Source organism: Lactuca sativa, chromosome 1 (assembly GCF_002870075.4).
Source record: "Lactuca sativa cultivar Salinas chromosome 1, Lsat_Salinas_v11, whole genome shotgun sequence".
Classification (NCBI taxonomy): domain Eukaryota; kingdom Viridiplantae; phylum Streptophyta; class Magnoliopsida; order Asterales; family Asteraceae; genus Lactuca; species Lactuca sativa.
This window is the reverse complement of record NC_056623.2, coordinates 108002926-108016093: the sequence shown is the minus strand read 5'-3', so window position 1 is coordinate 108016093 and position 13168 is coordinate 108002926. Positions and strand designations below refer to the sequence as shown.

At 35.7% G+C, this 13168-nt stretch overlaps 1 protein-coding gene across 1 annotated transcript; it reads left to right on the top strand.

Moving 5' to 3' along the window:
- The first annotated feature begins 210 nt into the window (after positions 1–210).
- LOC111921430 (nucleoside diphosphate kinase) lies at positions 211–2608 on the top strand. Its single transcript, XM_023917013.3, has 4 exons — positions 211–354; positions 817–865; positions 1697–1928; positions 2361–2608. The coding sequence occupies exons 1-4, from the start codon at positions 304–306 to the stop codon at positions 2473–2475; spliced, it is 447 nt and encodes a 148-aa protein (XP_023772781.1). The 5' UTR covers positions 211–303; the 3' UTR covers positions 2476–2608.
- Positions 2609–13168: the final 10560 nt, after the last annotated feature.

The window sequence follows — 13168 nt, the reverse complement described above, 5'->3', positions numbered from 1 at the left end:
GTTGCTTTTGGCAAACCACAAGGACCATTTTTGTAATTTTGTCTTTAATAATCCAATTAAAATTTAAAATTTCAAACATGGGATTGTTTTTGACGGATAGATCGGTTGAAATCTAATCGCTTAATTTTTGGTCGATAAGGGCAAAACCGTGAAAATACAGAAGAATATTCCTGGTATTTAGGGTTAGGGTTTAATACGACTCACGGCGGACCACTCCCATATATAAATCATCTTTTTCGTCGGCACATCACCGTATACCTCTCATCGCTGTCCATTCTCAAGATACCCAAAAAAACTCAAAAGATGGAGCAAACCTTTATCATGATCAAGCCTGATGGCGTTCAAAGAGGCCTTGTAAGTCTTATTCATTCACTTTATTCTTCTTCTTCACTAGAATTTCGACTTGAATTCTAAAAATCTTTTTGCTTTTTTGCTATTTTTTAGATTCCTTTTTAGATTCCGACGAAACCGTTTGTGGGTTCGTGAATATTGGAATATTATTTATAAAATCAAAATATAGATTTGTTGCTTGTAACTTCCGTTTATTCATCTCTGTTTCGAGTTTATTTTTCTAATTTTCGATGAATCTGGATGTGTTTCGATGATAATTAAGTTTATTTGGGTTTAGATGTTGATTCAAAAGGAGTTCAAGAACTTCTTATTTAGTAAGAATTTTGAAGTTTGCTTGATTTAAGAACACAGTCTCACTGCACGATGTAATAATTGCTCTAGATCTGATCAAATAGTCGATCTTGTTTGTGTTTATTAGACTCATGATTGTAAATTAGAAGTTCTAATCACTTTGATTTTGTTTAGGTTGGTGAAATCATTGGCAGATTTGAGAAGAAAGGTTTCTCCTTGAAAGGTACAATTTTTACTTGATTACATGGTCAAACTCTCATTCTATAAACACACAAACACAAGATTAAAGGTAATAAGGAATTAATGGGCCCTTAAATCATGGCAATAGGGTTTTGTTTAAAGATAAAAAATCTATTAAATCATTCAATTATTTTTATTTTACTTGATCTTTATTTTGAAAATTGAAGTAATGGTACCCAATTAGGGTGATTAATAAGGGATTTGTTATATGTTTGTTTTCAAAGGATTTATGAATTTGAAGTTTTTTGTTTTTTTTTTGATTCTTTGTGATTTTGCATCTTTTTATTTTGGTCAACAAGGATCAAAAACATCAAAATCAAAATCAGTTTTAAAATTTCTTTATTCCAATTTGATTGCCCACATCAACTACAAAATTCCCTTTTTCTTTTTGCTAGATTTGAATTTGAAGTTACATTCTTTTTTATCATTATAATTTTATCGGTTTCAATAATTTCTTGTTGGTGGGTCATTTTTGTGATCATTTTTAAATGAATCTTGGACACAATTAATAGTCATAATTCTAAAACTTACTAATTAACTGTAATTTTTTTGCTTTAATTATTTCATAATCATAATTATTTGTTGTCTTTTTGTTGCCAATGAAAATGGTGACAATTCTAGACAAACATTCATTAAATCATTCTTTTGAAATTCAAATGCCAATAAAAGTAAATATATAATTTTCGTAAAATGTAGCAAAAATCAATTTTGAAGATTAAAATAACACGCTATCCCAACTAATATTAAATAATCAAAATCAAAATATTATGTAACAAAATAATACAGTGGCTTTATATATTTTATTTGGATTCAGGTTTGAAATTCTTGACTGTTGACCAAGCTTTTGCTGAGAAGCATTATGCTGATTTGTCCTCAAAGCCTTTCTTCAACGGGCTCGTTGAGTACATCATCTCCGGCCCTGTTGTCGCCATGGTTTGGGAGGGCAAGAATGTCGTTACCACTGGCCGCAAGATCATTGGCGCCACAAACCCTGCCGAATCTGCCCCTGGCACCATCCGTGGTGACTTTGCCATCGACATTGGCAGGTAAAATCCTACACCATCTGGAGCACTTATCGGATGACTTATCATGTCATCCGATATAAATGTTTTGGTCATCTCATATAAGACGACCAAATCATTTATTGGCCGACTTTGATATCACTATTTATTCCGTCATTTGATAATGACGGAGTAATTAGAGTCATGATATCGGATGACTAAAAGTTAGTCATCCGATAAATGTTTTGGTCATCTGAAATTAGATGACCTTGACCATAACATTTAACGGATGACTTTTTAGTCATCCGATATTATGTGATAATGACGATAGTCATGTGATATTGGATAACTAAAAGTCATTAGATATATCAGATGACTAATGATTAGTGAGTCATCTGATACTGACAATTAGTTATATTACTTTCAAGAATAAAAAGAAATTTGTAATATGAACTTATTATGTTGTGGGGTGTGTAGGAATGTGATTCATGGTAGTGATGCTGTTGAAAGTGCAAGGAAGGAGATTGGACTATGGTTTCCCGAGGGAACAGCTAATTGGTCAAGCAGCCTTAACCCATGGATCTATGAATAAGCTTTGAGTTTTAATTTTCATGTTACAAACACGCCCTTCACTTGTGGACTATGAGAGGGTGTAATCTATGGTATTGTTTATGGATTTTGATATGGTGTGAGCAACTTTTTGGAATGTGAAATCAGTTTTATAATTGCTTCTTTTTTATGATCGTATTTGTGTCTGATATGGAAATGCAATTATCAAACTATCATTAATATGACCATGGTCTAACTAAAGAGGAGTCAACACATTCTATGTAAATTTCATTACAAATCAAAAACTAAAATATATGTGCACAAAACTCGTACCTTGTGCTAATAATGATAATCATGTTGTAGGCAATGGACTTCGTTGCATTAACAACTTATTTTGATTTGTAATATTTTAGTATTTGGATATTATAACATTAAGTAGTTTTATTCATATTATGAATTAATATATATACAAGTTATGAATGTTTTCATTAATAATGTTGTGTTCCATATTACCATGTTGATTTGAGTCGTTGATGCAATGAAAAATAACCTTAAACACACCTAACAAGCTTGAAAAAGTAATGGTCGAATTCACGAGGAGATTATGGTTAACAGGTAGTTTTCAAGTGATTAAGAAGTTTGAAATTAACTAATTAACTGAAAACTGGAAAACAAGTTTTCTTTGATATTATGAAAAGGTGATCGCTTACGACTTCGATTCTAAACCAATTAAGTATTCATTTGGGTAATTATTAGATATTAAATTTTCTCAAGATACATAGACATAACAACTACAAATTATCTCTAAATCTGGTTATCAACAAAGCTTTTCCGCACCCGCCGTCCTACACATTTACTATGGATGATTTGGCATAGAAGGGAAGATTACGTATCAATTTACTTACACTTAGATGGATGATTTGGCACAATGAGGAATATTTCTTATGAATTTACTTACAATTAAGATGATGGTCAATTTAATAGCAACAAGTAATGAAAAGATATCAAATGATTCATACACATAAATATTTCAAAAAAATGAAAACAAACCCAACCAATATATATATATATATATATATAACCTAATCCAAATGCGATCACAAGTGGAATTAGCCGTTCATGAACGATGAAGATGATGCCATAGTGTTGGGGATGAACATGCTTTCAATGATGAATTGATTTTCAAAGAAGTCCTCAATCTTCAAGGAAATGAGGTTTTGATCCTCAAGATGGATGGATTAGAAGTATTTAGGGATGTTTTGGAACCCATAGAGGGTGTAAAAATTGAGCAAATTCGTTCAAGGAATGAAGCATACTTCTCATTCAAGGATTGATGATAAATGATGAGGCAAACTTCTCATCTTATAGTGCATCTCCAATATGGAAAGAGAGGCAAGGTATTATGTTTTGGGACAACTACAAAAAATTCCTAGGCATCCTCCATGACATCCTAGGATGACACCTAAGACATCTATACTTGATTATTTTATGTCAAAAATGTAAATTCTCAAGAAAAACACACTAAGATGTTGTGGCGTCCTAGGACGTCCACCAGGATACTAATTGGGATCTAGATTTTTTCCTTAGCTCCTCTTGTTGAATTTGACCATTCAACTTGACCAAATTTGACTATGATGTCCCAGGACACTCCTTAGGATGCTTGGATTCCAAGATATATTCAGTGATGATAATGGTAGCAACTCAAAACATACAAGTTTTAGAAATTTTATATTCTTTCCAAAATATCTTGCATCATGTCAATTGGAGTACCATAAAGTAAGATATGATTAAAACTGAGACATGGTCAATCTGCCTGATAACATTTTTATTCGTTACTTTGTGTGAATAATCCACATGCTTGTCACCTCTCGTTTTCTATATGGATGTGCGGCTCGACTGAATTCTAACATTCTGTTTTATAACAAAATGGTCTGATCGCATGTTTAATACATGATTCGGAGTTGGTTGTTATTAACATCCATATTCGATCATGTCATATGAATAACTATAAATGAAGACAAATGTAAATATTGTCAAATATCCGTAGGAATCAATATGAGTCTTAATGAGATCCAAATTCACATTTACTTATTGGTGGTGAACATTGGATTAAACCAACCTCAACATGTCACTTCAAGGATCGACATCATTATATGAATATTGAAAATGATTGAGTTTGTATACCCTTCAAACTAATATATATATATATATATATATATATATATATATATATATATATATATATATATATATGTTAGCTTATCAGTAAATAGAGCATTATGTCTTGAAGTAGTTAAACAGTGTTATGAATAAGACAATTATAGTGGCTACTATCAGATATGATGTGAAGTTTATGATGGAGGCATAGAGTCAGGACAAGATTTGTTTGTCTACGTTTTGGAGTGTGGTATTGAGTGGTGATACGATGCGAACCAACCATGGTAGAAGCCAAAACTTTATCTGTGCAAATCTTGTTTTAAATTTATAAAAATCGTATTCACTTCAACTAGGGATATGTTATACAACTATGAAGTGAACCTAATCGGTAGTAGTATAGCTTTGGTAAGAACGGGTGTCAAATTCAAAGGGAATGGGTATGATTTAGATTTAAAAAGTATGATCATAAGTTAGATTAAATACAAAAGGTAATTGAATATCAAACTCAATATAACCTATAATAATGACTAAAGATAAACCGATTGGAAGAAAATTATACTAGAAATTTTAGATGTTAAGCTATTCAGTTCCTTTTCATAGTTAGTAACAGGTATTTTCAGAGAACCAAGAATATTTTGTACCTTTTTGATCAACTCATCACATTCGTTGATCTGTGCACTGACAGGTTTCGCAGCAAAACACATGTCCTCTCGTTCCTTCTCATCTTCCAGCCCACCATCTGTAGTATATCCTCTCATCTGAGATACTCCTTCTGCCACCATCAAACACCTTCCTACAACATATTCTTCTTTCACCAACATCGCCTTGCCATGAGTCGGTTTTCTTACCTCTTCGTCCTCTGAATCCGTGGACCACACTTCCACTCCACCGAATTCATCATTGTTACCTGTATCCTGTACAATCAAAGCATTCATGGTTTTATTGTTAGCTGCTGATTTTCTTTTCTTGATCTCCTCCAATCGTCTCAAGAGGTTCGCTTCCTCACCATCCTCATCAATCTTTTCTGCCTTTTTCTTCAGCATGTAGTCCTTCGCAAAGTGATTCTTGCCTCCACAGTAATGACAATCAAATCCTGAGTCACCACCACTCTTCGCCTCTATCTTGGATTCTTCCGACTTCGAACCTATCTCCGGTTCCTCCTTCACCTTTTCGGAACTGTAACTTCCCTGCCAGTTTCGGTTCTTGTTGGCTGGGAACTTTCTTTTGATGAACTTTCTAGGGTTGGAAACCATCAAGGCATACTCTTCACCGGTTAGATCATAGTCAGCAAGATCTAATTCTTCTTCTTCTTCAACATCACTTTTCCCTTTTGAAACAAGAGCTAACAAACCCAAACTGGAAACCACGCTCGTTTCCTTTGACACTGCACTTTCATGGGACTTCAGAATTCCCACCAGTTTTGCTAGAGAGTATGATTTTAACTGTTCGTGTGCCTTTACTGTGGACACGACTGCCATCCATTCGGGTCTAAGACCGTTCATGAAGGTAACCTTCTGTTCAATAACCTTCCTTTCGATCCCTTGCTTTATCATCTTACTTAAAAGATGATTAAACCGATCAAAAGCCTGAACGAGTTTCTCTTTGGGCTTCTGTTTGAAATCACCAAATTCAGAAACCAGCAAGGTCTATATCAAATGTTCCAGATCTTCATCAGTGGAAAACAATTCTTTCAACCTGTCCCATATCTCTTTAGCTTTAGCGCCAGAACTCACCAATCGAAACGTATCCGACTGCAAAGCAAACCTAATCATTCTTATGGCCTTGATGTTGCATTGAAACTTCTCTTTCTCGTCTTGAGGAATGTCTTTCACATCATTCACAAGCTGATTGTACTCCTTTTGAGTTTTAACAATCTTTGAGGTGCTTTAGTGGGAAAATGGGCCAACTGTGATTGCTTCCCAGATCAAGTACCCATTATCTTCTGAGCCAATTACGTAATCTTCGAAGTGGTGCGTCCAAACCTCATAATCCTGAGTATATAAGATTGGAATCCTTGTCGTTGATCTAATACTATTGGAAATGTTGATTGGATTAGTTCGCGAATCATCTATGGACATTGTGATGAAGTTTGATCGATAATCTATTTAAGATCAGACTTGTAATTTATTGTTAGAGTAAGATCGACAATTAATGAGATACACCAATATGGAGTGACGGCTCAATTAATATTAATCAATGCGGAAAAACCCTAATAACTTCTTCAACAGAAGAGATGTGTATGAATTACACAGTCTCCTACTCTGATACCAATTGATGAGAATGAATTTCAGATCGTTTAGATCTTTCATACGTATATTGATGAAAAACAAACAATTCAAACACAATACGATTACGAACACAATATGGAATCAATGTAAAGCTTATGATTCAAATATAGTCACGCCTCAGCAGAGATCGATGAAGAACTTCCACTGTAGATGCGAACTAGGGTTTACAATACTGATGAGAAAAATAATAAAAGCGTTACTGACTAATGATGCATGCATGCACCTTAAATACTACAACCCTAGAGTAAAATAATGCACGGTTGGACAGGCCCAAACCGGCAACCAAAATTGGGCTAAGGACTGAGCCCTTGATGCAAAACAATAAGCCCAAAAGTACAAAATGATGTATATATATATATATATATATATATATATATATATATATATATATATATATATATACACACATAATATACCTTATGGTATATAAAATTTGAAACTACCTTTGAAAATATTATTTTCATAAAATGTTATTTTCCTATTAGTTGCAGGAGTTATAAATATTTTAGAATTAATCAAATTCTTATAAATATTCAATTTATGTATAGTTGTTGGTGTGACCATATACGATCATATGTTATTGGAAATATCATTCTCAAATGATTTTTGAGTATAGATCCAAAAATCTCTCACTTGCACAAGATTCATTATAGAGTGATAAAAACAGTGATGAACGTCTAACAACATTTTACTACACAAAAACACACGAAGATGTTACATTAAACAACATCAAATTCCTAAAATCTCACAACTTCAATTGATGTACACAATAAATTATTAGTTATCAATTTATCATAGACATCATGTTAAACATGAGAGATGGATCATAGTCAGTCTCATCTATTGTTCAAATATTAGTAAGGAGCCTTATATTTCTAACTCCTAACACATAAGATGAATAAATCCCATATTGTATACATACATCTCTTGTGAAGTTCATATTATGTAACACCGTAAATTTTCAAACAAAATTTTCATTTAAATATCTCATAATTCTCATTTAATTTATTTACAAAGCACAAATTTATAATTAATTAATAATAATCCAGGATCCTCAAATCATAACTCCTTATTTGGTGTGTACAATCGAACCGGTACCTTCCCACGATTCTGAGAAAAACCTGAAACACATAACACATAACACGGTAAGCACAAAGCTTAGTGAGTTCCCCAGAATACCACATACATATAACTAGCCACTCTAGGCTATGGCTCTACGAGACCTTCCGGTTGATGTATCTCAGTGGACCTTCCGGCTCCACAACTCTGATAGACCTTCCGGTCCTACCCATGATGACCCTCCGGTCCTGCAGCTCGTTGGACCCTTAGGTCCGGTCTAGCTCGTTGGACCCTCTGGTCCGGTCTGGTTGAGCCTTCCAGCCTCATATATTGTTGGATCTTCCGGTCTGGTCTGGTTGTGCCTTTCGGCCTCATAAATCGTTGGGCCTTCCGGACCGGTCTAAAATAACTCATAGCATAATATCACATAGACAAGATGCATAACTGAAGTAAGCACATAAGACCTTCCGGTCACACATAAATACCACTTTATGTAACGTATAGTGAGAAGACTCACCTCAGATGATAAACAACCCCCCTACAAATGCTGCAGCTATGCATCAGCTACTAACTCTGTGCATTTCCACAATTAATCCAATTAGGAACTAAGTCTAACTCTCACTCAGAGGGTCCAAGACAGACCACTGATCATCCCATCAACAAACTAAAACCCATTGGGCCCACCAAGGCCTAATGATACGTGGGTTCTTCAGAGGACAAAATCTCAAATCTTGAAGGAAATCCTAACACTAAATAAACCCCTTAAGCCCACTAATGGTCCAATTTGCTAAACTGGGCCCAATCCCTCCAATGGGTCTTGCATCATGCCCAAAAATATCTCTGGCCCATAATATCTGACTTATGATGGCCCAAAAGGCCTAAAGACCCAAGGCATGGCCCAACCATGGCCCAAAGACACAAAACCCATACTGACATAGTACGCGGGGCGTACCTCTACGTACACTAAGTGTACCGGCAAGATGGTGAGTATGCTGGGCGTACCTGCACGTACGCTTAGCGTAATTCCCCTGTTACGTCGTTTTTCCATTAAGCACTTATTACACCACTCTAGAGGCTACAAACTCAGATCCAGGTCCTTTTCCATGTCTTATTCCATAAAGTCACTAACTTGGTGACTTTACTTGGCCCAAACAACTCAAACTCCAAAAATGATCTTCTACTTCCATAAAGAGGCCTAGATCTCATGCATGATTATGAATGGACTGGCAAGTTCGAAACTTTATTGATTATGAAACACTTTTAGCCTTGAGGGTGGCAACCCTAAGCTCAGAAATGAGATTTCATCATAAAGGTCCCATCTTGGGACCCAAAATGACTCCAAAACTAGATCTGTGCATCCTTAAGTAAAGTCATGGACTTTATACCTCCAAAGAGTCCCAAATGATGATGTTATTCTAGATCTATGAGCTCCAACTTCGAAATTTATCCCTTGCCAACTTCTTCTTTTCCTTCTTCCAAGTTTACAGCACCAAAATGAGCTTCTTAAGGAGAAAATCATTCAAGAATGAGGGGATGAGGCGTTCTAGGGTTATCTGAGGGTAAGGGAACAGATAAAGAGGCTAGGGCTTGAACCAATATGTTCTTTATATAGTGGCACACCCTAAAATTAGGGGTTTTGGACATTTGACGTACGTTGGGCGTACATCCTGTACGCCGGGCGTACATCCTGTACCCCGGGCGTACTCCAGAAGGCACCTGCGATCTTTTCCTATCATAGGCTGGGCGTAACCCAGCTTACGCTGGGAATACCCATACGCGTTCCAATTTGCATGCATGGTCCTCCATGCCAACTTTTCTCCATAAGGGACCATTAATTCCAATAACTTGCAGGTGCCATGACTCCCTTACCCGATGTCCATTTCCGACGCACTTTATATTCGAGAAACTCTACACTTCTATCAATTTTATTCTTCTAGTGCCTTTAACAATACATTTGGCTCAAAAGCACAAACCAAACTCTTTTATCACATGTGACAACTGTCAAATTCAAGTCAAAGTCAACAAGTCAAAGTCAAAGTCAAATTGGTCTAACTTAACTAGTACTTGTACGAAAAAAGTTATTCTATGTATAAAAATGTGCATTGTAATGTCAAGAATTCAAGTGTCTCGGAGAATCTACATGTTTATCAATGTGAAACCCTAAGAAGGGAGTTAAACGCATCAAAACACGACTATGGACCCTTGTGGGGACTTAAAACAATCATAAACGAAGCATACCGGAGTTCACGAACCTTGCATTACGAGGTTATACAATAATAATGGCTAAAATTAAATCTCTCCCAAATCTCTCTCAAAATCTCTCTCAACTTTTTATAGTCATCTGGGTCAACCCGATCCTTAACTTGGCCAAAAACCGCTTGAATCGGGGAGTTATATCGAAAAACGGCTAAATAGGGTCGAAACCCTCTTAGGAACCGAACCTATTAGAGCCGAACCCTCCTATTAGGACCGAACTGCTCAGGACCGAACCGAACTGACAGAACCTGTCACACCCCAAAACCAAGAACGGCGGAAACGTTCTGGGGCGGAGGACGTCATGTACAGTATCACAACACAGTAAATGTAAATAAGCAAACAACATTATCCATTGCATTAAATATATAATTTTAATACAAGCGTGTTCTGTACAGTTATAGACACCAAAATAATGTAAATCAAAATAATAAGATGAGTCTTGAATACGCTCCATCTTCTCAAAAGCTGGCCTCGGTACCTGTCTACTGATGACCTGACAATACAAGTTATTTTGAAAGAGTTTATCAGCATTAAGCTGGTGAGTTCATAAGTATTTTAGTGTCAATGTTTGTTGGCAAAAATGTTTGAACCTGTCTCAATGTATAAGTTTGTAAAAATGTAAGTAAGTGTTTGCAAAAGTTTGAATCTCTCAGAAAATCCTATATTTTCTATTAAAGTAACCTTCTACCAAGGCTTAACTGTTTTGTATGCTCGTTTGTTGTAAAAGTGTGTAATTTCCCAAGTGTAACTATCATTTAACAAAATATAGTTTGTACATTAATGTTTAAGTGAGGTTATCACTAAAATATGTAATGGGTAAATCATTGTAGTACTGTAGTTTTGTATTATAGGAACTACCGCTGTACTAACTACCTTAAACCGGATTTATATTAAGGTATAATGTGATAAATTGCACCATGCTATCGACTGGTAACAACGACATAATGAATGGTCGTAATAACGGAATGACGTTTGGCACCCGCAGACCTGCAGGTCCGGCTGTAGCTAGCAGCAAGGTGTAGGATAGTCAATCCAGTATAGATCTATATGCAAACTCACGCTCTCCCTCCAAGAGAATTCTGGCTACAACTCGGGCCATGACATTTAAGGCATACTCTGACACAGTGGATCATAATGGTTAACGTGTTCATGTATATGAAATGTTTCTCGTTCTAGTATAGTTGTATATGTTCTGTTTCTAGTATAGTTGTATATGTTCTCCTTCTAGTATAGTTGTATATGTTCTGTTTCTAGTATAGTTGTATATGTTCTTGTTTCTAGTATAGCTGTATATGTTCTCCTTCTAGTATAGTTGTATATGTTCTCCTTCTAGTATAGTTGTATATGTTCTCCTTCTAGTATAGCTGTATATGTTTCTTCTGTGTTACCCCGATGGTAACTAACTATTGATGTACTGATAAGTATGAATATGGAAGTACTTTTATGTCTATATGATATATAACTAATATTGAAACGACCCTCGGATGGTCACCCGAAACCCCACCAGACCACATCCAAATCGAGGAAAAGGAAATAGAGCGGATGGCCTTCCTAAGCCCTTTAAACATTACTTATATATCTGTACATATATGGGCATGCAATTTTATAAGGAATAAACTAAAGTTTAATAAAAGCATTTGATAAGTAAAAGAGTTTGTAAAACAATTTGAAGTGAAAAAAATTTGAAGCGAAATAATTTGATAAACAGTTTGAATAAATCATTGGTTTTCTAGTTATAAATCACATGTGATTAATGCAATCACATGTGATTGATGCAATAACTATAAGTATTTAACTTGTATCCCCCCATAAAGTATTTAAAACATTTAGAAGCATTTCAAAGGTTGATTAAAGGGGTATGAACTCACCTGTGGTGAGCTGTTTGAATTGCAGTGTCGGATACCGTGCTAGGTGGCAAACGGAGATTTGTTTACACGCACGAGCCTAGTTATCATATAATGAGCATATATATAACTAATTAGCCAAATAATAACTTAATAAAATAAGTTATGACAATTAGGAACATGAAAAACACTTTGCATAAGTGTTAAAGGTCCTAAGGGTTGCATCTAAGTCGATACGGGACAAGGCAAAAAGGGTTTGAAGCATCAAAAGGCCTTGTATATGAGCTTACCACCCAACAAACCCCACCTTTGGAGTTTACGGCCGTGAACCCATGAATTTACGGCCGTGAACTCCTCACTTGGTGGTTTTGGGTGTTTTGAAGTGCTATATTGATCCTAGAATAAGCCTAGCTTTGTTGGAATAATCCTTGAAGTAGATTAAGGCCCTAGAATGCTCCATAGAGGAGTTTACGGCCTAATGACCATATCCCCTAGAGTTTACGGCCGTAAACTCCTATGGGGTGTTAGTTTTAATTCTTTTAAGTCACTTGCACATGTAGGATAGCTTCTATGTTTTTGATTTAGGCTAAAGGGGACATTAGGCACACATTTATGCCTTTACTTGGAGTTTACGACCCAAGTGATGTTCCTTGGCCGTAAACTCCCTATAAGGGATGATTTTGATGCATTTTACTCCCCATTCAAGTCCTAAGTATCAAAGGTTAATTGTCTTAAAGCCTTAAGGGTGTTTAGGGTACATTTTGCCCTTGAAAAAGGGGTTTACGGCCCAAGAGCTTTTCTTGGCCGTAAACTCCTAAAACTCCATGATTTTGAAGTGTTTTGGTGTCCAAACTAGTTACAAGCATTAGAGGGTAAATGTCTTTAAGCTTTAGGGAAGATTTAGGGCACTTATAGCCCTTAAAAAGGGGTTTACGGCCCAAGAGATATCCTTGGCCGTAAACTCCTATAACTAGTGGCTCTTGATTGATTTCTAGCCTCAAAAGATCCTACAATAAGTCCTAAACTAGCTGTCTAACAAGGAGTCGGGACTAGGAAGCTTTTAGGCCCTGTTTTGGAGTTTACACCCCAAGAACGTTCTTGGGCCGTAAGCTCCCGGATCTTGTATTTTAGG

Bases quoted from the DNA above. Each gene is read 5' to 3' on its own strand.
- LOC111921430 (XM_023917013.3), top strand. From the start codon at position 304: ATGGAGCAAACCTTTATCATGATCAAGCCTGATGGCGTTCAAAGAGGC. The intron at 355-816 runs GTAAGTCTTATT...GATTTTGTTTAG, and splicing joins ATGGCGTTCAAAGAGGCCTT to GTTGGTGAAATCATTGGCAG. The intron at 866-1,696 runs GTACAATTTTTA...ATTTGGATTCAG, and splicing joins GAAAGGTTTCTCCTTGAAAG to GTTTGAAATTCTTGACTGTT.